The 26,453-nt window shown below is 52.3% G+C and overlaps 4 protein-coding genes across 4 annotated transcripts; 2 read left to right on the forward strand and 2 right to left on the reverse strand.

The window, feature by feature from the left end:
• Nucleotides 1-7,643: 7,643 nt before the first annotated feature.
• Nucleotides 7,644-8,404, reverse strand: HRG_01669 (uncharacterized protein; the record flags this gene model as incomplete). The annotated part of the gene is made up of 2 exons (XM_044860140.1): nucleotides 7,644-7,977; nucleotides 8,058-8,404. 2 exons carry the CDS (start codon nucleotides 8,402-8,404, stop codon nucleotides 7,644-7,646), a joined length of 681 nt encoding a protein of 226 aa, XP_044723773.1.
• Nucleotides 8,405-10,446: 2,042 nt separating this feature from the next.
• HRG_01670 (cytochrome p450 domain-containing protein) lies at nucleotides 10,447-12,224 on the forward strand (the record flags this gene model as incomplete). Its single annotated transcript, XM_044860141.1, has 4 exons — nucleotides 10,447-10,509; nucleotides 10,579-10,729; nucleotides 10,799-10,858; nucleotides 11,053-12,224. The coding sequence occupies 4 exons, from the start codon at nucleotides 10,447-10,449 to the stop codon at nucleotides 12,222-12,224; spliced, it is 1,446 nt and encodes a 481-aa protein (XP_044723774.1).
• Nucleotides 12,225-12,699: 475 nt separating this feature from the next.
• HRG_01671 (major facilitator superfamily domain-containing protein) lies at nucleotides 12,700-16,431 on the reverse strand (the record flags this gene model as incomplete). Its single annotated transcript, XM_044860142.1, has 5 exons — nucleotides 12,700-12,707; nucleotides 12,760-13,897; nucleotides 13,967-14,298; nucleotides 14,919-15,488; nucleotides 15,570-16,431. The coding sequence occupies 5 exons, from the start codon at nucleotides 16,429-16,431 to the stop codon at nucleotides 12,700-12,702; spliced, it is 2,910 nt and encodes a 969-aa protein (XP_044723775.1).
• A 1,217-nt stretch (nucleotides 16,432-17,648) lies between these two features.
• On the forward strand, nucleotides 17,649-25,981 carry HRG_01672 (KR domain-containing protein; the record flags this gene model as incomplete). Its single annotated transcript, XM_044860143.1, has 13 exons — nucleotides 17,649-17,819; nucleotides 17,876-18,020; nucleotides 18,092-18,360; nucleotides 18,420-18,762; nucleotides 18,814-18,904; nucleotides 18,964-19,120; nucleotides 19,191-19,770; nucleotides 19,852-19,921; nucleotides 19,976-20,013; nucleotides 20,086-21,058; nucleotides 21,125-21,558; nucleotides 21,610-24,752; nucleotides 24,806-25,981. The coding sequence occupies 13 exons, from the start codon at nucleotides 17,649-17,651 to the stop codon at nucleotides 25,979-25,981; spliced, it is 7,590 nt and encodes a 2,529-aa protein (XP_044723776.1).
• Nucleotides 25,982-26,453: the final 472 nt, after the last annotated feature.

Raw genomic sequence — 26,453 nt, forward strand, 5'->3', positions numbered from 1 at the left:
TAGTCTACGCTACTTAAAGGAGGCGTTAATTAAGTCTTACTAAAGTATAAGCTACTACTTATATTAGTTTAAATCCTACTTTTCTATAACTATATACCCCTTACCTAAGGCCGCTACTATATCGGCCTAGGTTTATAGCTAAGGTATTAGCTAAAGAGGAAGTCCTTACTTAAGGGCCTTTAAGACTATATCTATAATAATAAACTTAATACTACTTAAGGTTAAGCTTAATAGCGCCGCTACCCTTACCTTAGTAGCTAAGAGCCTTTATATAATCTTTTAAATAAAGTTATAAGTAACTCTTTATATATATTTAATAATACTAACCTTTACTTTATTCTTAGTAATTAGCTTAAAATCGCCCTAGTTTAGTCTTAGGCCTATTATATTACTATATTCCTACTACGATTAAAAATTATTCGTTTAGCGGTCGCCTACCTTATTAACTACTATTAGGTCGCCCCCTACCCCGCCCTTATCCTAGGGCTAATACGCTATCTTAGTAAGGAGTTAACTAGGTATAAGGAATATAATAAGATTATTTATTTCGATTTTAGCGCGCTATAGCTAGCTTAGGACCGCTATAAGGCCTTATAAAAGCTTTTTTTTAATAGCCTATAACTATTAATTAAGCGGTCCTCTTTAAATATTATCTAAATAGTTAAAGTAAAAGTATAAAGTAGTAGATCTAAAATTAAAAAGCTTAAGGTAGTTAGCTTAGTTAATACCTAGGCTCCTAATAGCTAGATTACTATTAATAAACCTAAGCTTCTTAAGCTAACTAATAGTAATAAGAAGTTTTAAAATATAATAATATTGGTCTTAATAGCTTACGTTAGTTATTTCTTAAATAACTTAGGTCTTTATAGTCTTTAAGTAGTATTAATATATAACTAGTCTTATAAAGCCTTATAAATAGCTAGTTCCTTCTTAGTAGTCCTATAGTTAAGCTTAGTATAGAATTAATATCGCGGTTATATACTATAGTATACTTAAATATTTTAACTGTTGGATCCACCTGTGCACTAGGCACCGATCGCGCACGTATAACTAATCGACCGCGCTAGTCACGTGCGAGTAAGAGGTGAGACACAGGGAGGAAGGTCTTTGCACACAGTTTGTATGGGACACGTTTCCCTAGTTACACAAGATATAACCAATTGAACCAGTTCGAATAACCTCACTGCAGTGAAGAGCCTGTCCACACTGATCAGTGTCGCCCGGCAAAGGTGACACAGAACAGCAAGACGGAAGAGAGCTAACCTATCGTCACGCTCTGCAAAGCGAGCTCCTGACGGTAGGATAGTTGCTACAACGCGCGGATTGCTACGAAGACTCTGCATCAGAGCCCACTCTAGTTATCCAACCGTGCCTAAGCTTTGCTGTCATCAGCGACCCTTAGGCGTGCCCTATCGCACATTGATAACCTCATTGACACCCTGTGCCCTGTTTCTCAGCACACAGCCTGTCAATATGTCTGACAATTCATCTGCCGCACTAGCCCCGGCAACAGCCCAGGATACCCCGGCCAACGTGTCTCTCGAAGACAGGCAACTCGTTGAACGGAACCTGACGATCGTGGAGCTCCCTTCACTCCCGATCAGGCATTTCGACGCGGATTTCCTCAACGAACCTATCACCCAGAGCTCCTCCCTGTCCACCGCAACAGCTTCTTCTTAGGCTGTGTGGCAACATACACGGTGGATAAACGTAACCACGGAATTGCCCTGCTTGGGGATCTGTATAACGACTTCACGGGATGGAGCTATGATGACTTCGAACTAATCAACCCACGCCTTAGATCAAGACTCCGGACGCTTCTCAGAATTAGGGGGATCTATATGGGCAAGGCCAACTCTAGCATCTCTCGAGCTTTATGTGGCCTTCTAACAAGTAACGAACTTCCTGAATGGGATGAGAACGAGTTGCTTGGTCAAGAGGTTGCTGAAAACACCGTGGCATATAAGGTGAAACAGAAGCTGCTCCAAGGAACTGTTAAAGCGGCTATATCGTCACCGGCACCGGTAGTAATCCAGCAGCCAACTATTACCCGACCGGCGGAACCGGAATCCCCTCAGATCATTGAGACCCATCAACCCGCTCAGCAAGAGCCTCAGCATCAATGGCGCGAATCCCCTCGGTATCAGCAGACGCTCCCCGTACGGACTACCAACTTCCGAGATGCATACACGAGCATTCCACCTGTTCGATTCGAGAACGAGGAAGTTGAGGCCGATCTCACGATTAGATTCATTAAGATATGGGACAAGAAACTAGCCTATACCGGCGAACCATACGATATCTTCGATGACAAGATCCGGAAATTCATGAGCGTGTGCCGTCAAGCAAACATTCCTCCGTCTAAATTCCATGGTGTTTTCCTTCGATTCTGGCCAGGAAGCTCAGTCCTTCTTTCTACACGAAATCAGCACTGATTTAACCTTCGCTGAGATGTATCAGAAGATGAAAGAGCACTTTGACACCGAAATCAACCAGAAGATGTATCATACCCACTGGAGCACCCTCACCTTCAGCCGACTTCGGGCTGAGATGCCCGGTAAGTCATCTGACGAGGTCCTCCAGGCCCTTCTTACGAAATTGCGGCTCTGTAGGAGAGCACTCGGGGATAAGTCTGGCGGCGAAGGTGGCCTGATCGATGCAACGCTCAGGGCGTGCCGTGGTGTGCCTGAATTCCGACTCGCGATATACTCTCCGCACCTACATTTGAGGGATTGGCATCACAGCTTCGATCATCGCTATCTGCCATGCAAGATGAACGATCTGAACAACCCAGTGGCCAATATCCCCAAGACCTGGATAGAGGACATGATCAGCACTTCGTGGATCGCAAATTTCAGCGAAATTCCGGCGGAACAAGAGGTCAATCACAAAGGCGTCAGCCAAATTGGAAGAAGAAATGCTACGTTTGCGGCAAGGAAGGTTGTTTCTCAACGAGACATCCTGAAAACGAGAGAAAAGCAGCCAAAGAGAAGTATCTACGAGAGAGAGGCTTCCACGGTCAATCTCGTTCGTATGCTATGTTCTTGGCTGACTATGAAGGGGAATCACAGGATCAGGATGACTCGAGCACCGAGGAATCCGATGATTCTGACTCCTCTGACCCTTATGAATCGTTCTACGCTGCTGCGACCTTCTGTCCAACGAAGCTTTCCATCATCGGATCTCTCAGTAGGCATCAAGTTATTCAACAGTGACGAACCCACACAATTCATACTAGATCGTTACTCTCAAGACTCGTTCCAAGGAATCATGCCGGACACAGGTGCGGCATGCATATCGACGGGAGGAATCGAACAACTGCGTGCTCTCCAACGAGAGATGCCCCCAGTCCAATTCCGTGATGATCGCAAGCCCGAACCAGTTAGATTTGGTGCAGGAAGATTGGAAACACCACTTGGCGTGATCACCTTGAACACACCAGTGGGAGAGGTTGATTTTCATATAGTCAACGTGCCAACGCCATTCCTCCTATGCCTAGCTGATATGGATCGGCTCGGCGTATATTTAAATAACGTCACGAACGAGCTCGTTGGCAATGGTGTGAGCGTTCCAGTGATTCGAAGATGGGGTCACGCGTGGTTCTTCTTGCGGAAACAAGAGGCATCAGTGGCATATCTCACGGAGGCTGAATTGCGGCGCCTCCACACGCGTTTTGGTCATCCATCCGTGTATCGGCTGCACAAGCTGCTGAATTCGGCTGGCCATGATGTGGAAATCGAAGCTCTGGAAATGATCAAGAAGTTCTGCCACTACTGTCAGATGAAATCCGACCCGCCACGAAGGTTCAAGTTCAGCTTGAAGGATGATTGTGACTTCAATTACGAAGTCATCGTTGATGTCATGACATTGGGTGGCAGACCAGTCCTCCATGTTGTTGATCAAGCCACTGCCTATCAGGCAGGAGATTCCTATCCAACATGACGGCCAAGGAAACGTGGCTCGCGTTGAAACAATGTTGGATGGATACATACCTTGGACCACCCGATGTGATCACTCATGACGCAGGCACGAATTTCGCTGCTGCCGAGTTCCAAGCAGAAGCGAAATTGATGGGAATAACGTGTCATCAGGTGCCTGTGGAAGCACATTGGGCTGTTGGGAAGGTTGAGAAGTATCATGTGCCCGTCCGAAGAGCATATGATATATTAAAGGCAGAGCTGAAGGATACCGTGAGCCCTGATCAAGTCCTTCAAATGGCTTTCAAGGCTGTCAACGACACAGCCGGTCCGGATGGCCTCGTTCCAACCCTCCTCGTCTTCGGTGCTCTGCCTCGAATGACGATGGATTCGCCGCCTACACCTTCCGCAATGGCAAGAGCTAAGGCGGTGTGGCGAACGATGTCAGAGCTGAGGAAGATCAACGCCCAGAGGAAGGTTCAGACCGCGTTAAATACGCGTAATGGGCCTGATACAGCGTTGCGCCTGCCCCTATCCCTGGCGCTAGGAAGCGAAGTTCGCGTATTTCGCGAGAAGCACGGATGGCAAGGCCCATATAAAGTGCTCGAGGTGACGGATACGGAAATCGCAGTTGACCTGGACAACGGACCAGCGAAATTTCGCAGTACATGCGTCCAACCGTACTATCGTCACCCGGAATCGCTCCTTCCTCAGTTGCAACCCGACCCTAGCCCTAGCCGCACAGACCCATCAACACAACAATCACTCCTTCCTCAACACAATCCGATCAACAACATCCTCTTCAAAACCCTCTTCCCTTCCACCCACAACTCAACAACCTCTTCCTCTTCCTACCACAGAAGACCAACCCAAACCTTTCGAATACCCTGAGCCAAAGAGGCCGCGCAGGCGTGGCCGACCTAGGAAGGATGCTGCACAAAATGGCACATCAGAATCCACTATTGTTTGCTCACCCGTTCAATTTATCGTTCATCATGAAGCTAATGCGTTTCTTGTTCGAAAAGAAATGGAACATCTCGGCCTAGCCAAGCGGCTACGAGCTGAAGGAAAGATCACAAGCACCGGTTTCCCATTTGAAGCTTCCGACACACTCGAGCTCACGAACCTCCTCGCCGCTGGGGTCATTGTACCCGAAGAATTCGATGCGAATAAACATGGTGGATATCGTGTCTTCAAATCACGAATGGTCAGAGAGGTTAAGGAAGAAATACTGCAACGCCATACGAGAAATCACGCCTCGTTGTGCAAGGATACAATGATGATGGGAAACGTGGGATCCTCACACAAGCCCCTACCATCAGCCGGCCCGCACAACGCGTGGCCTTGGCCTTAGCACCGTTTCTCTGCACACGGGATATGTTCATCATGATCAGAGACATCACGATGGCATACACACAATCCCAGACCAAGCTGGCCCGTGTCATCCTTGCAGCCCTTCCTCAAGAACTCAAAAGAAGATATCCAGAGGAACAATCCTGCGAATCGTGAAGCCGCTATATGGCATCGCAGAGGCAGGAGCCCACTGGTTCAACACATATCACGACCATCACTGCCGCAAGCTTAATATGGAAACCTCTTCGTTTGACCCGTGCCTTCTGATCACGGCAAACAACATCGCCGACAAGGACCTGTTTGGCATCGCGGCCTTGCAAACGGATGACACATTCATTGTTGGCACAGATGCATTTCTCAAGATCGAGGAGAAAGAACTCTGCTTTAAGGCCAAGCCAAAGAGATTCTCCAAGAAGGTTCCATCTGCGACTTTAACGGCAGCCGCCTGACCATACAAAATGGCTGTGTCATCGTCAGGCAGAAGGGCCAAGCCCAAAACCTCGAGGAGATCAATCTTCAGGCATCAAGTAGGCATCAGGATTATGCTGCTCAACGCGCCCGGGGCATATATCGCTTCGATTTGCCAACCCGAAGCAACATACGATTGTTCCGTTGCGGCACAAGCCCAAGAGCCCGTTAATACCGACTTCAAGGCTTTGAACAAGCGGATTGAATGGCAGATCAACAATCCCGACCGTGGCCTATGTTACATACCCATCGATCTCGAGAGCGCGAAGATCTTTGTGTTCACCGATGGATCATTCGCCAACAATAAGGATTTAAGCTCTCAAATCGGCTTTGTGATTATCATCGCCAATGAGACCGCGCAATCAACCGATTCATTTTCCATCCGCGGAAACATTCTTCATTGAGCTCAACTAAATGCAAGCGCGTTACTCGAAGCGTTCTTGCATCAGAGATCTATGGATTGACATCGGGCTTCGATCTCGCATTTGTGATCAAGCAAACGGTCAATACGATCGCACAACGCCTTGATCTGAAGCAAATCCCGCTCGTCATTTGCACAGATTCATATAGCCTCTATGAGTGCCTCGTCAAACTTGGCACCACAACAGAGAAGCGACTCATGATAGATATCATGGCGCTGAGGCAGGCATATGAATCAAGGGATATTGCGGAAATCCGTTGGGTCAACGGCGCAGATAACCCTGCCGATGCTATGACGAAGGCATCACCAAACAGCGCCCTCACGCAGTTTATTAGCGACAATCAGCTAAACGTGAGGGTGGAAGGATTCGTTCATCGCAATAACACAACAATTCTCGACGAGATTTAATCGGTTTTTTTCGTTCCCTTCTTCTGCTTTACCGTCGTTCTTTTATTCCATTCACATTAACGAGGAGATCCTCGTGTCCATATTCCAACGTGGGACCGATGGAATCAGCTAGCGCATCCGGCGCTCGAAATGCGGCCCATGATGGCGTGTGGCAGAACACACCCAGTGTGGGGAGGAGAGCTACAGTCAGAGCACACTATCCAACATAGTGATGCATCGTGGTAGGAGTTTGTTGGTGTTCTTGTTCGTGTTTTTCCTATCTCATCTTAATTCGCTGTGTTTGGTGTGTTTTTGGTGGATTGATTAGTGCGCGATCATCGATTTAGAAAGAGGTTCCAGTGTTGGATCCACCTGTGCACTAGGCACCGATCGCGCACGTATAACTAATCGACCGCGCTAGTCACGTGCGAGTAAGAGGTGAGACACAGGGAGGAAGGTCTTTGCACACAGTTTGTATGGGACACGTTTCCCTAGTTACACAAGATATAACCAATTGAACCAGTTCGAATAACCTCACTGCAGTGAAGAGCCTGTCCACATTAACTTTTTATTACTTTAGCGGTAGGCTATTATTATAACGACTATTAGCTTATATAATAGCTATTTAACTCGGTAAGGTAAATAGTAAGAAAAAAGTAGAAAGAGCTAAAAGAAATACCTTTTAGTTTAGGAAGAAGAAAAAGGGTTAATAGGGGAAACGCTCGCCCGGGTCTTAAGGATCTAAAAAGTAATTCGCAGGGGTCTGCCGGAAGAAGAACGATAAAGAAGGGAGACCCCATGCTTCGAAGTAATTATAGAAACATAAGAAAGGAAGGGAGTACGAAGTACTCTAAAGGAAAGAAGCAAGGAGGAGAGGCAGACCTATACCTATTAAATGCTTACCGCAGAAGCTAAAGAGCGCGTCCGGGAGATTAAAGAGTTAGGCATAACCCACTTTTATGGCACTTTATCTTTATCATTTATATCCGATTGTGCTTCGTGTATATATATACACGTATATTTATAAACATTTATTTCTCTACCTATGTAAACCCTGCCTCGTTTTCAACGCCGGCCACCCATTTATATGGCACGTCCTAGGCGGACGCACGTTCTGGCGCTGCAAATTGAATTTCGGAGAGGGCAATGTCCTGTCTGTGCTTACCATCGGCCATCTTGTAGTACGATTTATTGGATTGCACGGTGTTGGTGACTTGTCCGAAGCTGGGGCGACCGCCGTTGCTCATGGTCGAGGTCCCTTCCTTGGTCGAGCGAAAAGCCTTGGGCAAGGCAGGGGCGCAAAAGACAAGGATGGCGCAAGTGCATTCGGCGATACTCCAAAGGTAAATGGGACCACTGTCGTATGCGACGTTGGTCTTGTAGTGAAGGTGTACCGTATAGGCAATTCGACCGCCAGCGCAAATACAACCTCTGTATGATATATTGTTAGCCAAAATCATGAGTGCAATTGCGCATGGGAACATGCGATTCATTGCAAGGTGAACACTGACAAGAGGCCGACAGAGAAGACGATTGACACGCCCAGCTTACGGCGGTTGTTCATCTGCAATGTCCAAATGACTCGCTGTGGGAGAAGCAAGATGAGAAGGTCAAAGACTAAGTTGAAGACGGTCGGAGTTATGTCGATGGTGCTTCGATCACGGCACGTGCCGGGCACCCATCTGTGCCAGTTCTTCTCTACCGGAGTGCAGTAGAACTGGACGGCGACGATGGAGGCCAGGTAGAACAGGCAGTTGGCGACAATCATTGCCCAGCAGATCCAGAAGAATTTGTTCCGGGTTCGGCCCGGTACGAAGAGATGGATGAATTCGAGTAGGATGGAAGTTTTGGCAAACATCATGGTGCAGGCATACAACAGTGGGAAGAGATAAAGCACCTTGCCTCGCGTTAGCAAGGAGTCGAACGCTGTTTTCCCTCGTGGGGCCAGGGAGTCGAGACGAGGTTGGGCAATGGGATCGAAGGAATAAGTCTAACTTACGTAGAGGGCTTTGAACAATGTGCCGAGTCGGATGTTATACTGTTGAACGAAAAAGCCAATAGTCTTCCAAAGCGAGAAGCCGCACCAGGCGACTCCGACGAAGCAGCCCTGGTAGAATGAACGGGAAAATAAGATATTGCACGGGGAGCTAGACCGTGAGGAGTTGGCGAAACACATACAAATGCGCAAATTTCGAGTGCTGCAAGAGAAATTAGTACTTGTTTTCGAGGAGGCCGAGTCGGTTCATACGAGGGTGACTTCACCATCTGCGACAGATAACTTCTTGGGTCTATAGACCCTCGAGTAGATTCTCAAGATGACGAAGAGCATCGAGATCACGAGACATACAATGATGAAAGTGACGCCGACGGCATTTCCATTTGGGGGATTATCAAAGTTCGGCATGACATTGTCAGGAGGTGGTGCGGCGGGCTGGTTGAGAGCTTTTGGGTCCATCTCCGCGATGCTCGACTTGAGTCTTTGCGCGAGATAGTGTGGGACGGAACAAAGTGCGGGAGCCAAGTGTGAAGAACACAGACGGGCGGGGATCCAGCAGCGATTGGACTTTTGGACGAATTTCAGAAAATCAGCAGGTAGGATCCAATCCGTATCCAGGTTGCCGTCGGGTTCTGGGATGCTGGACCATGTTACGTCGTTTCGACTAATGGAGACAGCGCCGACGGGCTGCAAAGGAACAGGCCAACCTTGGTTCTGCTTCCTAGGGCCGGGTCATCATCCGTGTAGAATGCTACCCATAAGAGGTTGAAATGGAGTGTGGCACAGCTCCGACAACGTGGTGGGCAGACAAGTGGGATGCATATGCATGTGTATGTCGAGTCGAGTTGGGATGGTCCTGCAAACCTCCCCAGGTCATCTGCCTGCCTAATAATGACAAGGCCAACGCATCCCCCGCCCTCTTGGTACAGTGAACGAAAGCAAGATAGAGGCCCATAGCGAGGTCGAACAATTCAGTGATAAGTACTCTATACTCCCTACGTGTGTAGATATGCTGGCTGGTATAATCACAGGCCAGTCTACCTAAGAATACCGCGTCCAGGGCACGTGAAGACCTGGAAGATTCTCTCATACCCAGAAGGGAGTCGGGGAGGAGTGGCTTGGGGATGTGGTAGTATCACTAGTTATGGGGTCCTTGCATTGAGAGAGTGTATCGATTGCGCTGTCCTTCCTGAAAGTGTGAAGATATATATGTCCATGATGTACGGGGACCAACAGGATCCCTTAATGACTGCATACTTTGTCAATTTCAGCTGTGCATCTGATGCCACACCCTCATGATTTTTAGAATACGAGGAGGGTGCCCCACGAGCGAATAGCTTCAATAGAACAACCAGGCTGTGCCAAATCGGGCACGGAATATTCTCATGTGGCACAGCAGTGTCGTACACCTCGACTGCAGCCTGGACATATCAGTGCTCGGGTACCAGTACTTGGAGCGGCTCACACTGGGCTGTTGGGGCTATAGGTATATGCACGAGCAGCCCCCAGCGCCAAGGGGGGGTGGAAGGCATGCGACCAACAGACAGAGTAGCAGCAATACTTTACCTGGGGTGTTGCCCAGGGTCAGCACGCGCCCAACAAGCAGTGAGAAGTAGGGAAAACAAGCGCGTATTGCCCACGCCCATGACTCAAGGTTCTTTCTACCAGCTGCCTTTGCTGTCACCTGGGGTTGGATTTGCTGAGAGCAACCCCTATGGGCCAGCTCCCTTACATGCAGTCAGCCTCCGCGGGCCGGAGCCCTTAAGGCTCGGGTCCACGCCCATAGTGTGCGGGGTACTTATCTTCTTCCCTCTTTGCCTCTTCTCAGGATTCAACCCACAAGCCTATTCCAGCCTACAAGCTCTTAGCGCGCGCGGCATCTTTCCGATTCACTAGCAGTGAATATGGGGTTGTCGGACCTCGTCCAGTCCATGGTTGTGTACGCCGCCTGTTTGTTCTTGTCCTACGTATGTGGTCACGATCCACGGTTGCCCCGTTGCGTCACTGTCTAGCTCACTCGCCATATTCTTACGAAGCTCTTCCTGCTTCTCAGCTATCGGGCCACTTTCCATCCTCTGAGCAAGTATCCAGGGCCATTTTTCGCAAAAATCTTGGACGGCTATGGGGGTGTATTTGCCGCGTCAAGAAGACTGCACTTGGTCACCTATGAGAACCACATGAAATATGGTAAGAATCGTCGGGGGAAGAGGGGGGATGCAAGTTGAGTCTCTGCTAAAGAGTTACTGAATTGTCAAGGACCCGTGGTGAGACAAGGGCCTAATCGGCTGGTATTCAACACCGCCAGTTCACTACACGGTCAGTTCCGTTTCGCCTCCTTCCCCTTGGCATCGAAGAATTGTTGAATATCGCCGGCCGGGGAGAGAGGGAGAGCCCGCAGAAGAGAAGCTTACTTTACGTCGAAGACATATACCAGAATCCAAGATTGACCAAGTCACCATTGTATCGCTTGGCTCAGATGAGCTCTCAATCCAATATTTTCGATACCATAGATGTCGACGTGCACAGGAGGAAACGCAAGATTGTCAGTCAGCCCCTGACGGAGAAGGCTATGCGAAAATTCGAGCCCGTCATGTCTGAGCAAATCGACGTGTTCGTCCAGCAGCTTCACACCTCGGCAGCTCGGTCGGAGCCCATCAATATGACACAGCGCTGTATGTGGCTCGGCGGCGATATTGTTGGACAGCTGGCATTCGGCTACTCCCTCAGACAGCAGACGGATGACGCGAACCGGTGGCTACAGCCCGGACTGGCGTTGGCGAGCGCGCGAATCAACGTCTACATGCAAGCGCCTGTCGTTCGAAAGCTGGAACCTCTCCTGAAAGTGCTTGTCAAGAAGGCACGCGCAAAGTATGTCAACATAACAACCGACATGATCAAGAACCGCCTGACTATGGATAAGCATGCCAAGCACGACCTGTACTCCTTTGCTGTTGACGACATGGGAGGCAGCGTCGGTCTTGCCAACAGCGAACTCTGGGCCGAGGCCTTCTTTTTCATCGTCGCCGGAGGCAACACTACTGCGACCACCATGAGCGCCATGTTCTTCTACTTGTCGCGGAATCTGGCGTGCTATAAGAAGCTGGCTCATGAGATCCGGTCCGCTTTCAAGTCGGCCGACGAGATCCACCCCGGCGATCAACTTCGGAGCTGCGTATACCTTCAAGTCTGCATCAGCGAGACGCTCCGCTGCGCAACGCCGAACACGGGGACCTTGTGGCGACAGCAGCTGGCGGACGACAAAGAGCCCCTCATCATCGACGGCCATGTCATACCTCGAGGTACCGACCTTGGCGTGAATCTTTATGCCATCCACCATAACGAAGAGTATTTCCCAGACCCGTTCGTTTACCGGCCCGAGCGCTGGCTAGAGTCCGAGACGTCGAAGGATCAGCTGCAAAAGATGAAGAACGCCTTCGCCCCTTTCATTCTGGGTGCCCGTTCATGCCCGGGGAAATCCGTCGCGCACATGGAGATTAACCTCACGTTTGCCCGCACTCTCTGGAACTTCGATTTCGAGGCCGCCCCTGGAGAAGAAGGTAAGCTCGGGGCAGGAACGGCTGGGAGAACCGATGGGAGGCATCGCGAGGGCGAGTATCAGCTGTATGATACCTTTTCGGCCATGCATGATGGACCGTCCTTGAAGTTCTATGCCAGAGCATAGGTTTGTGCCAGGCAGTAGAATGAGTTGACAGCCACACCCGTCCTGCCTAGAACAATCACTGTTTAGTTTGCATCAAGACTTCAGTAAGAAAAGGAGGGAGACAAATGTCTATCTTGCAGTCTTTTTATGTTATAACCTCTTGCGCCTTTAGATATCCGAGGGGTAAAATGGATATACTCAACAAATAGAATCGCTGTCTATGGTCGGTGTCAAGACTTATCCACGCTCTTATCTGTAAAACGTTGCTTGCCAAGCTCCTCTACCTCTAGTGAGATTTCTTTGATGAGGATAGAGATTAGAAAACCCACGCCACCAACACCTGCTAGCATCCAAAACACGGAATATATAGAAATCTTGTAAGTCCCGGTCAGCTCATGTAGCAAACCCGAGCTCACATCTGCCTCTCTCAGCTGCGGGACAAACGACAATGCTTTGCGGACATCGTTCAAGGTCGCGACGTCACCAGTCAAGGGCCCTACCAATCTGATTCGTGTCGCGAATACGCTGTTGAAGACTGTGGAGCATAAAGACAGACCCAGGAGGGCTCCGAAAAGTCGAAACGAGACGAGGACTCCGGCGGCAAGGCCCATGTCGTCCGCGTTGGGCACGCTGGCCTGCATGGGTAGATTGAGCACGGAAAAAAGGTTTCCAGTACCAATACCCAGGATGATCTGGAAGGTGACTTGCATGGCGAGGGAGGCATCGTCGCCCCAGAATGTGAGGATACCACAGCCCACGGCTGCGAGGATCCAGCTAATCAAAATGATGAGCCGGTACTTGCGAGTTACCTCGACGATGACGGCGCCAATGATGCCAAAAACGACGGAACAGCAGGCAAGCGGCAGTGTCGAGATGGCGGATTGCATCGGCGCCTTGAGGAAGACGGCTTGGTAGTAGAGCGGTGCGAAAAAGATGATGCTGTATACAAGCACGCCGTGCAAAAAAGATGCGAGCAGCGCGAAAGATGAGGTCCGGCTTTTGAACATCCAGGGCGGGAACACCGGCTCCTGTGGTCGAGACTCATACCATCCAAATGCGGCGAGAACGGCGATCCCTAGGCATAAAGGTAGGATTGTTCTCCACGAGGACCACGGGTACATTACGCCGGCCCAAGCGATGGGCGTAGCAGTCAAGGTGCATCCGATGGTGAAGAGTACGAGGCCGATCCAATCGAGGCGCAGTGCCTTCTCGCGGAAGGATTCTTGGAGTGTCTTGAGCTTAAGGAAGAAGAACACCAAGACGAGGTCGACCACCGACACGGGCAAGTTGATCCATCCAATCCATCTCCACGTCGCGTACTGAGCCAACATTCCGCCCAGGATAGGACCTAGGATGGAGCCTACGGCGACTGGAACGGCCATGAGACCGAGATACATGGGACGCTCCTTCAACGTGGTGATGTCAGCAAGGATGATTTCGTTGAAGACATCCAGGCCTCCGGCGCCGAGACCCTGGATGACACGCCCGCCAATCAAGACGCCCATGCTGTTGGCAAGGGCGAAGACAATGGAGCCTGCCATGAACAGGCCGAATGAGATGTAGAGGGGAATCAGACGCCCAAGAACGTTGGACACATTGGTATAGACAGGCTGTGTAATGACAACAGCAAGTATGAATGCAATGCTCGCCCAGAAAGCCTCCAAGGTTGTACCGTTCAGGTCTTGGGCTATGACCTGGAGGTTAAGTCGGTTAAATGGGATAAACTTGGGGGAGAGGACGCCGAAGCGGAAACTTGAACATACGGGTATCGCAACGGCGAGGATAGTGCCGTCCAGAGACACGATGAAGCACATAATGACCAAGGAGAGGACCGACATCTTGAAGCCAAGCGTCTTCTTTTGGTCGTTTGACACTTGCTGCTCCGGGGTCAGCACGGCTTCGTTGTGGCAAGCACCCGCCTCTGGTCCAGCGGGTGACTGAGCCGACGCTGTCTCGAGCTTCACGGCGTCGGAAGCCGACGGAGGCTCGTTTGGAGTTGTCATGACTCCCTTGAACCTGGCGGCTATCGAACTGAACTGAGACTCGTTCGGGGCACGTGAACTTTGCAGGAAGCGCAGAATGCGGACGAGGCTGACTGTTGGGAAGAGGCTTTGGCCTGCCTCCTGGAAAGAGAAAGTAGGAAAGGCAGATTGGGGGCCAGCCTGTCTAGGTGTAGCAGGGGAAGACAGCGCACGTTGGGCGGGAAGAGAGAGGGGGGGAGGGAGGTGGGGGGGGGGCAAACAAAGGAGAGAGAAAACCTGGCTCGAACCAGCTGCCGCAACGCAGGACGTCGGCCTAGGAAAACAACAAGACTCCGGGTTCTCGGGGTGGAACGGGACCGGCATCATCGAATCAAGCCGCCTTGCCCTTCCGATGAACGGGTAAATGCAGCGTCAGTAGCAGCTGCAAAGGAGATTCTTCCAAGACGGCCCCCGACCATCACCAGCACACCACCCCCGACGATCCTTGAAGTATGCGTTCGGAAGATGGCCAGGATCCGCAGCAAGAGATCACGTAAAGTACCTTACTGTACGCTGGACGGTGCGGTGGCTGTGCAGGCCGATCCTTGTACATACAGACGCGAAACCGGGGCGATATGCACGTCGGGAACGACCCTCCACGGCACGGCTCGCAACTAGTAGTCTGTACAAGGCGGCAGAAGTGGACAAGAGATCAATTAAGCAAAGATCATTCCGGCCGAGCCTTACACCATACCGAAGCCACTCAGTTTCTCGCGCTTCATCCAGGCGTAAACCTTGGCGGCGGCGGTAGTTACCTCTCCCGTTTCTTCAGCGGCGAGCATCTCCTCAACCCACACGTAGATGGCCTTCACAAGACCTTGGATCTGCGCTTCCGTATTGCCGCCATGGACCGTGACTTTCAACCTGCTTTGACCGGCCGGCACAACGGGGTGCTCGACTGGCATGACGCTGAAGGAGGAGAAGAGAAGGTGGAAATACAGCCAGTAGGTGCATCTCTGGCGTGTCCATAACGTGATGACATGGGTGAAAAAGGAGCGCTCTTCCCATCCCTTGGAAAGTGGGATAGACAGGATCCCTTTCCTTTGGGCCACGTGCCACAACGCATGAGACGTCACCTCCTCAAAGAATAATCCCATCAGGAACTGGATATTTTCCTGTTTCTCGCGGGCTCTTCCATCGGTGAGCAGGGTATAGCCAGCCTTGACGAGAGCAACGAGGGGAAAGGGCGGCGCCGTCGTGTACTGGAACGACCTGGCAAAATTGACAATGGTACTACGGATCCGGCTGCTGCCGACGATGATGGCTAGACGGCGAGGGTGCATCAGCAAATGCGGTTTCATCAGCCGACCAAGGCAAAGGGGGTTGGGATGCAGGGCAAGCTTACCACCATGCGAGCCCAACCCCTTCGCAAATGAGTGCAAGACGACGGCGACATCCTTCTCCAGCCCCAGCTCGCACACGAGGCCTCTTCCGCCTGGCCCTATCATACCCGTGCTATGTGCCTCGTCGACGACAAACTGGACGTTTCCCTGATTGCGGGAAACGTCCTTGGCGACCTCGATCAGCTCGCGCAGCGGACACACATCGCCGTCCATGCTGTAGACAGACTCAACCGACACCAACACAGTCCGCCTAGCCTGTCTGACAAGCGGGTGGCTTTCGAAGATGGAGACCAGCGTGCTGCGGAACGACTCAACGTCGTTGTGTCGAAACTCGATCTTGTGCGTGGTGAGGCTCTGGCGCATACCGTCGTGGGTGCTCGCATGCGAGGCCTCGTCGTATAGCATCACATCTCCCGGACGGGGAATGGCTGTCCAGATGGCGACGTTCGCGTCGAATCCCGAGTTCAGCATGACACCTGCCTCGAACCCGTGAAAGGCAGCAACTTCCTTCTCCGTCTGGTCCAGGTACGGGTAGTTCCCGTCGACCATCCTCGAGCCGCCAGATGTCGTGGCAAAGCCTGGATGCCGGGCTAGCTCCGCAAGGTACTCGGCGGTTAGCATGCCGGTGGCGCTCAGGGAGAGCAGGTCGTTAGAGCAAAGGTCGACCATGTCGGTCTTTCCCCAGTCATCTTGAACAATGGAGTAGAAAGTTTTGGAGGCGCGGCGTACCTCGAGAGCTTCTTCCAAGTTACGGTAGAAAGTTTGAGGTATAGCTGCTGTCGAGCCACGAACGCTTTGGCTCTCGAGGCGAGTCACGAGAGGCCCGTGGGGATTGAACAGCGACTGTTCGAGGTTTTGATCCATTGTTTGGAGACGTCGAAACCGTCTTGCGATGAGTTTGACCCGGTTGAGATTCTGAGGTACGTAGAGAACGAACTGCTGGCTATAGCTAAAGGTGTGTTATGGCCTAGAAGATTCGAGAATCCAATGGTCCGTCCAATTTGGTGAAAATCGGCAACGGAGATTGGAGCAGAGAAAACAGTTGAATATTTACCTGTGCCTGGGGAAGGAGCAGCCGGGAACTTCGCGTCGTTGCAAAAGACCTGAGCCGCCCTGATTATATGAAATAATATTTTTAGTGTAAGCCGAAAATTATCATTAAATACAATAGCCTTTAGAATATCAAGCTGCTGTCTTTATCTCATTCGATTTATTCCACAGCAAGTACTGCTCAGTCCCTCTGTTCCAAGTGTAGGATACCGTCTCCCCGTGTACAGAGTACGCAGAGACGACACTTGCCAAACCCACCGACAAAAGGTCAAGCCGTAGCCTCGATTCAGAACTATGGTGTGATTCGCCCTTATGCGTGACCGCTACAAGCGGCCCTGGTCTATAATGCATAAGTGGCGTAAACCAAAGGGATACTACCGCTTGATGCCCTTGACGGAAAAGCCGGGGATAGGTACAGGCACGGCTCCGGGCACGAGTATAGGTACTCGGTCTCATGATGGCCCCCAACGAAGCACGATCTCGGAGCAATATCCCTGTTGGGTCATGCGGGTAACCTTACATGGCCCCGAAGTCGTACGGAGTATTGTTAGCTCGGCCAACGAAGCCTCCTAAACCATTCGGATCTTAGGGCCCTACACCAGGCTTCCCTCCGAGAATCCTCGAATAGTTTCGTGACTGCGACTCAGACCTGTCATGGTTGCATTGGGAGTCGTGTCCAGCCCGTCAGTAAGCTCACGTCCAGCGGCAGGGACATCCGACAAGAAGCACTTGGTGCGTGGTCTACATTCGTGGTTAGAACCCGGAGCTTATGCCTGCGAGATCCCGCCTGCTTCTTCAGTGGCGGCTGTTTCGTTCCATTCGGCCTTCGGCTGGTGAGCTGTACTGGAATCGGACCCGCGGTCAGACTGGAAAGTATAGCCTGTACCCACCAAGCCATTCTCTTGCCTTTGCCGAAAGTCCTGTTTCCAACCTGAACCGTAATTGAGGCCCATTTGTCCTCCCGAGAGCCTGCTTCGTTCCAATTTTCCATCAGCAGGGCTTCTTGGTGTTGTGGTCCCGGATCCTGCGCCATGGACTCGATTGCCATCGTGGGGTACTCATTCAAGCTCCCCGGGGGGTGCGAGGATGACACGAGCTTCTGGGACATGCTGGAGCATGGCAGAAATGTCATGACGCCGTGGCCGAAGTCGCGAAGCAATCTCGACGCGTTCTACGACCCGGCGTCTAGGAAAAAGAACACTGTAATGCTCATCCCAGTCAAAGGCCGAGGCAGAAAGTTACTAATTAACAAGTTCAGTTGCAATCCAGGGGAGCCCACTTCGTCAAAGAGGACTCTGCTGCTTTTGATGCCAGTTTCTTCTCCATATCTTCGAAAGAGGCCGCCTCTATGGACCCGCAGCAGCGGTGGTTGTTGGAAGAGTCGTATCGGGCCTTTGAGAACGGTAAGAGATATGTATATCTAAATCCGCAAAATGAAAAAGATATTTGATGGATACTGAAATCATGCTTGCAGCTGGAATGCCGGTGGAAAAGATAGCGGGCAGCGAGACCGCAGTGTTTGTAGCATCCATGGCTGACGACTACATGAGAATGTTGACCAAGGATCCTGACGAAGCACCGACCAACACTGCCACTGGCACAGCACCATCAATCTTGGCAAACAGACTGAGCTGGTATTTTGATTTGAAGGGCCCAAGTCTGCAACTGAATACGGCCTGCTCGTCCAGCATGATTGCCGTGGATCTCGCGTGCCAGTCACTGCACAATGGGCAGAGCTCGATGGTAAGTGCTGTCGGGTCCCATGAAGATGGCTGCAGACACGTATTGACCTTGCCTTGAAGGCTCTGGTTGCGGGGGCAAATGTTCTGTTGAATCCCGAGAGCTCCCTTTATCTGTCCAACATGAACTTCTTATCCCCTGATGGCCTTTGTTATAGCTTCGATCAGCGAGCGAACGGCTATTCGAGGGGCGAGGGCGTCGTGGTCCTTCTCCTGAAGAAGCTCCCCGACGCTATCAGAGATGGCGACATGATTCGTGCGGTTATCCGCGCCACTGGCTCGAACCAAGACGGCCATACCCCTGGACTGACACAGCCGAGTGCCTCCGCTCAGGAGGAGCTCATTCGAAAAGTGTACGAAAATGAGAACTTGGATTTCGAGTCGACGCGTTACGTTGAGGCCCACGGTTAGCACCCAAGACTTGACTCGGTTCCAGTCTGCTAATGCAAATGATCAGGCACGGGGACCCAAATCGGAGACTCAACGGAGATGAAGGCACTCGGTCGTGTCTTCCGCAGTGCTCGCTCGGAGAGTGAGCCGCTCTATGTGTGAGCAAACTAATCCAACACGCCCTGAAAGTCGCAAGTCAGTCTGATTTTCCGACCAGTGGCTCCGTAAAAGCCAACATCGGCCATCTCGAAGGAGGAAGCGGCCTAGCTGGTATTATGAAGGGCATAGTGGTCCTTGAGAAAGGGCTCATTCCGCCCAATGCCCTATTCGAAAAGCTGAATCCACAGATCAACTCCAAGCTCTATCGCGTCAAGGTACGGCTTTTGTGCTCTTGCCTCTTACCCCTAAGTCGCAGCATTGATCCTAAAAGACGTCCGCCCCAAGGTTCCTACAGCATGTATTCCGTGGCCTGGCAATCGATTGCGCCGCATGTCTTTGAATTCCTTCGGCTTTGGCGGGTCTAATGGACACGTCGTCATGGATGATGCGTACCACACTCTCGAAGCTCTGGCGCTCCGAGGCAACCATCACACCTTGGTTCTGTCACCCGAAGCGTCCGCGGCCAGTGACAACGCCACGAAGAGACACCTTGTCAACAGATTCTGCCATAATGGCACCGGGATCAGGTACACGAATGGAACAGGCTGCGTCAGTCATGTTGCCGATAACCATGATGATAAATCCGACTCACTGGCTTTACGTCACGACGCCAGCTTTGTGAATGGAAGCATTCACGGAAAACCCAACGGAACCGTCACTAATAATGCACACGGAGCCGTCAATGGCCATGACGAAGAAGCCGACCGCTCAGAGCCTGCTAAATTCAAGCTCCTGGTGTGGTCCGCAAAAGACAAATCCGCGGTGCAGCGTCTTCTCCAACAATACGCAACGTACGCCGAATCTCAACTCACCGGCCCCCAAGAGACGCTGGAGAAGCTTTCCTTCACTCTTGCCGCTCGACGGAGTATCATGAGCTGGAGATCCTTCACAGTATCGGACAGTGAAGCTGCCTCGGCCGCTATAAGCGCATCCGCGTCCAACGCAGTGCGTTCATCTCGGCAAACGGCGCTCTCGTTCGTGTTCACTGGTCAGGGTGCCCAGTATGCGGGAATGGGGTTGGAACTCATGCGGTATCATATCTTTCGGTCTACCTTGGACAAAATCGACAGAGTCTTCACTCAACTTGGCGCCGACTGGTCGTTGTTCGGTAAGCGCAACGCAGACGCTCACTCTAAATAGTTTCTTGAAATGTCGGCAAAGCTGACCAATTATCCTACAGCGGAGATACAGAGCAAGCAGAACATCAATAAGCCTCAGTTCAGCCAGCCAATCTGTACGGCTCTCCAGATAGCACTGATAGCGCTGCTTGAGAGCTTCCACATTGTGCCATCCGCCGTCGTTGGACATTCGTCTGGAGAGATCGCTGCGGCATACTGTGTCGGAGGCCTCTCGCTCGAGTCGGCATGCAAAGTGGCATACCGCCGCGGCCGGCTGACTGGTGATTTGGTCAAATCAACCGAAGTCCCCGGAGCAATGATGTCTGTGAACATCCGAGAAGGGGACGTTGAGGCGTACCTGAGCCGGTTTCCTCTCAATGCAGCCGTACACGTTGCCTGTGTTAACAGCCCGTTCAATGTCACTCTTTCGGGAGACGAATCCGACATTGACACTCTGAAGAAGCACTTGGATGACGACGGTGCGTTTGCTCAGAAGCTCACCACAGGAGTGGCGTATCATTCTCCTGCCATGCGGCGGATATCTGGGGAATATCTCTCCTGCCTGGGTCAGCTGGAAGAAGGAGACGGTGAGCGCAACAGCATCCTCTTGGTATCCTCCGTCACGGGGCAAAGAGAGGCCCCGAAGGCAATGGCGAGTGGACAATATTGGGTCGACAATATGGTATCGCCCGTCAGATTTGCGGATGCTATCCAATACTTAGCTGCTGTGGCACCCAAGGCAGACGGCCTCAAAACGGTGTCTGACTTTATCGAAGTCGGTCCACACGGAGCTCTGAGACGGCCGGTGAACGATACGCTGGTCCATATAGGCAACAATAAAGCCTCGAGATATGCGGCTCTTTTGTCAAAACTCGTCTCACCGGTCAAGTCTATCATGACGATCGCCGGCCAGCTTTTCTCGCAAGGCTTTCCCGTATCCGTCGTCGCTGTCAACAAACAGGAGTGTGGTCAACACGGGGCTCCATTCGCAGTCGATGCTCCCCCGTATCCGTTCGATCATTCTCAGCTCTACTGGCACGAGACGCGACTGAGTCGAGATTGGAGGTTGCGTGAGGTAGTTCCAACGAGCCTCGGATTCAGGGCAGCAGACTGGAATCCTCTCGAGCCAAGGTGGCGCAAGATCTTGAGCGCGGAAGAAATTCCGTGGCTGGCGGACCATGTCGTTGGGCAAACGATATTCTTCCCTGCGGCGGGTAGCTTGGTCATGGCCCTAGAAGCCGTTAACCAAGCGGACGATGGGCCAAAAACAATCTCTGCGTACTGCATCAAAGATGCGGTCTTCAAGACTCCTATAGTTATCCCTGTCGAGGGTAAGACCGAGGTGGTGACGCAGCTGCGCCGACTCCAGCAGTCACACGCAAAGTCTTCTCCTCGCTGCGAGGTTCGCTTGTTCACCAACAGCGACGATTGTTGGAGCGAATGCTTCAGCGCCATTGTCCACGTTGAGTATGAAGAGACTCCCACAGAAGTCGACGGAGGACGTGAGGCGCGTCTTGCCGCCGAAGATCTCTCGCGTAAGTACAAACACGCAAAGGGCGTGTGCATGGACAGCATCAGCTCCCAAGACTTTTATGCCTGGCATGAAGAACAGGGTCTCAAGTACGGCGAGGCTTTTGCATTGGCAGACGAAATCCACTGGGATGGCGGAGAGCTCGGGGTCGCCTCGGTCCATGTTGGCCCTCCCACGCTGCCATTCGAGGGTATCGTTCATCCCGCGGTGCTTGATGCTTCTTGCCAAGTCTGCTTTGTGGCACCGTCGGGGGGGATGTCAAAGACTCTCCCGACCATCATCCCCCATAGGATCTCCCAAGCTTGGGTCTCGGCCAAGGGGTGGCAGTATCCGGAAACTAGCCACATCCGAACAATGACAAAGTCGCGGCTCAAGTCCAATTCATCCGGCATCGACTCATCCTTTATCGTCGTGGCTGACAGCGGGTCGCCGCTCTGCCACATGGAGCACCTGGACATGCTGCCTGTTCAGGGTAGACCTGAGACGGCTGTCAGTGGCGGGAGGAGGTTGCTTCACGGCATCGACTGGAAACCTCACTTGTCGCTGCTAAGTCGTGACCAGCTACAGGAGCATTGCGACGTTGATGCGTTGCCCGACGATGAGACGGCCGCAGCCAACTACTGCATTAGGCTCAAGAAGGCCTTAATCGCCGTCGTACAGCATGAGATGACGAAGTTGCAAGAAACTGATTGGACAAGAGCACCGAGCCATATGAGAAAATTCGTCTCCTGGATGGAAAGAGAGCTCGAAAGAAACCCGATTGCAGATGAAGACGAAATGAGCAGGGAAGCTTTGACGAACGAGCTCAACCATCTCCGCGAGATGCGACCATCTGCGAGAATGTTTATCGAGATTGCAGAGAACCTAGTGTCCATCGTCCGAGGCGAAATTGACGTTGTAGCATTCCTTTTCTCAACCCCCTTGGCTCAGGATCTTTACGACACGCTATTCGAGCGCATGAACAACCATAAACTTGAGTCATATGTGCAGTTGTCGGCACATCAAAACCCCAGTCAAAGAATTCTCGAGGTCGGATCTGGCACAGGCGGCATGACCAGCGTTCTTCTGTCGTATCTCTGGCGGATTGAGGATCGCACAGGCGGAATTGCGTTCTCCGAGTATGTCTACACGGACATCTCGACCGGCTTCTTTGAGAAAGCCCGAGAGCGATTTGCGGAACATCAGGATCGCATGACTTTCAAGCCTCTCGATCTCGAAAAAGACATCATTGCTCAAGGCTACGAGGCAGGAAGCTACGATGTGATTTTCGCGGGGAGTGTGCTCCATGCTACCAAGAACCTGAACGCCACCCTCCAGAACCTCCGCTGCGTCTTGAGGCCCGGCGGCCGCTTGGTTTTCCACGAGACAACGGCACCGGACTGTTTTGTCATCTGCTTCGGCTTCGGGCCCTTGACGGGCTGGTGGTACAGCGAGGAAGACTTCCGCACTTGGGCCCCAACCATCACCTTGCCCGAGTGGGACAGGGTGTTGAGGGAGAACGGCTTTTCTGGAAACGACATGGTTATCAGAGACTATGAGAACGACGACGCGCACTGGGCCAGCATAATTGTCTCTACGCTTGAGTACACGCCAGAGCTTGGCGCTGAGGCGCCCAAGACACTTCTTGTTGTCGATGACAAGGACGAGTATCAGTTAGCTGTGGCGGCGTCTCTGTCGGCGGCTTTGGCCGACAAACTAGTTCACCAACCCGAGACCCTGTCCCTCGAGAACTTGGAGAAAAGGCACTTGTCCTCGGTCGACTTCGTTTTGTTCCTGGCTGAGATGGGCCAGTCATGCTTGGTCGACATCTCCGAAACCAACTTCGCGGCCATGCAGACTTGCGTCAACGTCTCCAAGAACCTGCTGTGGGTGACATCGCCGAAAAGGGGCAGCTTCGATAGCACAACCGCGCCTCCCTACGGCGGACTCAAGGATGGCTTTCTCCGCACACTTCGCTCAGAGCATCTCGAGAAGCGTATCGTTTCCTTGTCGTTTGAAGGAGGGTCGTTGGCCGCGTCAACCGCCGCCGACCAAATCGTCAAGATCCTCAAGTCGGCATTCGGGGCCGCATCGCCAGAGGATGAATACGTCATTCTGGACGGGAAAGTCTTGACCGGCAGGCTCGTCCAGGAGACGGACATGAACCGGGACATGAGCTCGTCGCTCGTTCCCCAGGCGCGACTGGAGCCTTGGCTGCCCGGGCCTCCCCTCAAGGTTGAGACGGAAAGCCGCGGGTCGCTTGAAACGCTGCAGTATGTGGAAGATGTCGTCTACTACGAGCCGTTGGGCCCGGAAGAAGTCGAGATCGAAGCCAAGGCCTGGGGAGTCAACTTCCGCGACGTGTTTCTGGCCCTAGGACGCCTGGACGAGGAGGGCTTCGGGTCAGACTGCGCCGGCATCGTGACCAAGGTTGGGTCTCAATGCACCTCTGTCAAAGCCGGAGACCGTGTCGTCATGGGCGCGGTCGGCTGCATGCGCATGTTCCCTCGCGGGGAGGAAAGCGCAGTTTGCAAAATCCCAGAGTCTGTCTCGTTCGAGGAGGCCTGTGGCATCCTGAATTCCGGCATCACTGCGTGGCACTCCCTCGTCGAAGTCGCCCGCCTGCAAAAGGGCGAGAGGATACTCATCCACGCGGCATCGGGAGCCACTGGGCAGCTCGCGATTCAGATCGCCCAGATGATCGGGGCGGAAGTGTTTGCCACCGTAGGATTCAACCACAAAAGGCAGCTTCTCATGGACCAATACGGAATTCCAGAGGACCACATCCTATACAGCCGCGATACTAGCTTTGCCAAGGGCGTAATGAGAGTCACTAGGGGCTATGGCGTGGACGTGGTGCTGAATTCCCTGGTAGGGGAGGGCTTGTTCGCGTCGCTGAAGTGTGTCGCTCCTCACGGACGATTTATCGAGATCGGAAAGGCCGACATCAATGCGAACTCCTCCTTGCCCATGGCGTTCTTCGCCAACAACGTCACCTTCTCGGCTGTCGATCTACGCTACGTGGCCCTGCACAACAAGGACATGGGACGACGGCTGTTGCTTAAGACAATGGAGTTGGCCGAAGAAGGCCAAATTTACTGTCCCAAACCGCTGCACATCTACGGGCTGGATACACTGCAGGAAGGGTTCCGCTATCTTCAGAGCGGCAAGAATACTGGCCGAATCGTCATCAGGATCGACCCCTGCACCACGGTTGAGGTATGTGCAGATGGTGTTTCGAGGATGGGCTGCTTGGCTAACCCAGTATGCAGAAACGTCTCATCAACCGCAGAGCCTGGACTTTCGATGAGCATGCCACCTATCTCATAGCTGGCGGCCTTGGCGGTCTCGGGCGCTCGATGATGAAATGGATGGCTCAGAAGGGTGCGAAGCACCTCGTTGTCCCCACGCGGTCTGGGATTGCTTCCCAAGAAGCTGCCGATGTGGTCGATGAGCTCGGCAAACAGGGCGTCAGGGTGTTGACACCGACTTGTGACGTCTCTTCAGCGCAGTGTCTTGCCGAAGCGCTTGAGAATTGCAACGCCACGATGCCGCCGATTCGCGGGTGTATCAACGCTGCCATGGTCCTCCAGGACTCGGTGTTCGAAAACATGACGCACGCACAGTGGCGACAGACCATCCGGTCCAAAGTCGACTCCTCTCTACATCTTCACGACCTCCTTGGCGACGGCCTGGACTTCTTTATTCTCCTGTCTTCGGCCGCTGGCATCGTTGGTAATGTCAGCCAGTCCAACTATGCGGCTGGCTGCACATTCCAAGACGCATTAGCTCGACACCGCGTCGCCCGGGGTCAGCACGCCGTATCTATTGATTTAGGTTTGATGCGTACGATTGGCATCGTTGCTGAAAGTGAGAAGTTGCGCAAGAACTTTGAGGGATCGCGGAGCCTTGCCAAAATCGAGGAGGATGAGTTCCTGACCGTGCTGGACATTTGCTGTAGTCCTACGGGCCGTCCCGTGGGCGAGGCTCTGAGAAGCCAAGTCACCGTAGGCCTCGTCACCCCTGCGGATCTCCTTCAAATCGAGATGGAACCAGACGAGACGTTGCAGCGGCCCCTTTTCGCATACTTCAGCCGCCTACGCGGCGTCTCCTCTGGTTCCAGCTCAACCAACGCCATCGACTTCGCAGCCTTGTTTCATCAGGCCGAATCAGCCGAGGAACGGGCCACTATCGTCACGGATGCACTGGCGACGAAACTGGCGCGGTCGCTCTCGATGCAGCCGCAGGACATCGATGTAGACCAGCCCAACCATAACTACGGCGTAGACTCGCTGGTAGCGGTGGAACTACGCAACTGGATTGCCAAGAACTTTGCGGCAAATATGTCTGTCTTTGAGATTACGGGTGGAAAATCAGTGGCAGCGCTCGCAGAGTTGGTGACAAGGAAGAGTCAGATTCCATCTAAGAAGAGAAGTAACGAGGAATGAGAGTAGCTTTCCTGTATAACTATACCACATTCCCTTCCCCGCAGATTGATATTCAGCCGTACGTAGACTCCAGAGAAATGAGGCGAATACATCAATGCCTTTGTTCAATAAACCCCTCAAATGGATTCAGGGGGCGAGAAACACCTCAACTCAAAGTGCGCTCCTTCACTTTAAAGTTGCATCCCAATACATACCGCAATTCGACGCTCGACATTCAAACCCCTTTCGTCATGCATACTCGTAAGCGTCCGCCGCTTAGTGCCTAAGCAGCACATCTGATTTTGAAGCTCGGTCATCCAGGTCAACGGGTCTCTTTTTGTGAATAGCCTTGTCTGGCAGCTATTCGCTTGCTCCTCCTGGGCGCGGAGCAGGCGTCTGGCAGGCATCCGCGTCCAGCCGCAACGTGCTTGGGCACCGCCAGGTCAGAAACTACTCCGGCAGCCTTCGTCTTTCGTGCAGAAGCTCTGGGGCC

The sequence above is a fragment of the Hirsutella rhossiliensis genome (assembly GCF_020360975.1).
Source record: "Hirsutella rhossiliensis strain HR02 chromosome Unknown scaffold00002, whole genome shotgun sequence".
NCBI lineage: Eukaryota > Fungi > Ascomycota > Sordariomycetes > Hypocreales > Ophiocordycipitaceae > Hirsutella > Hirsutella rhossiliensis.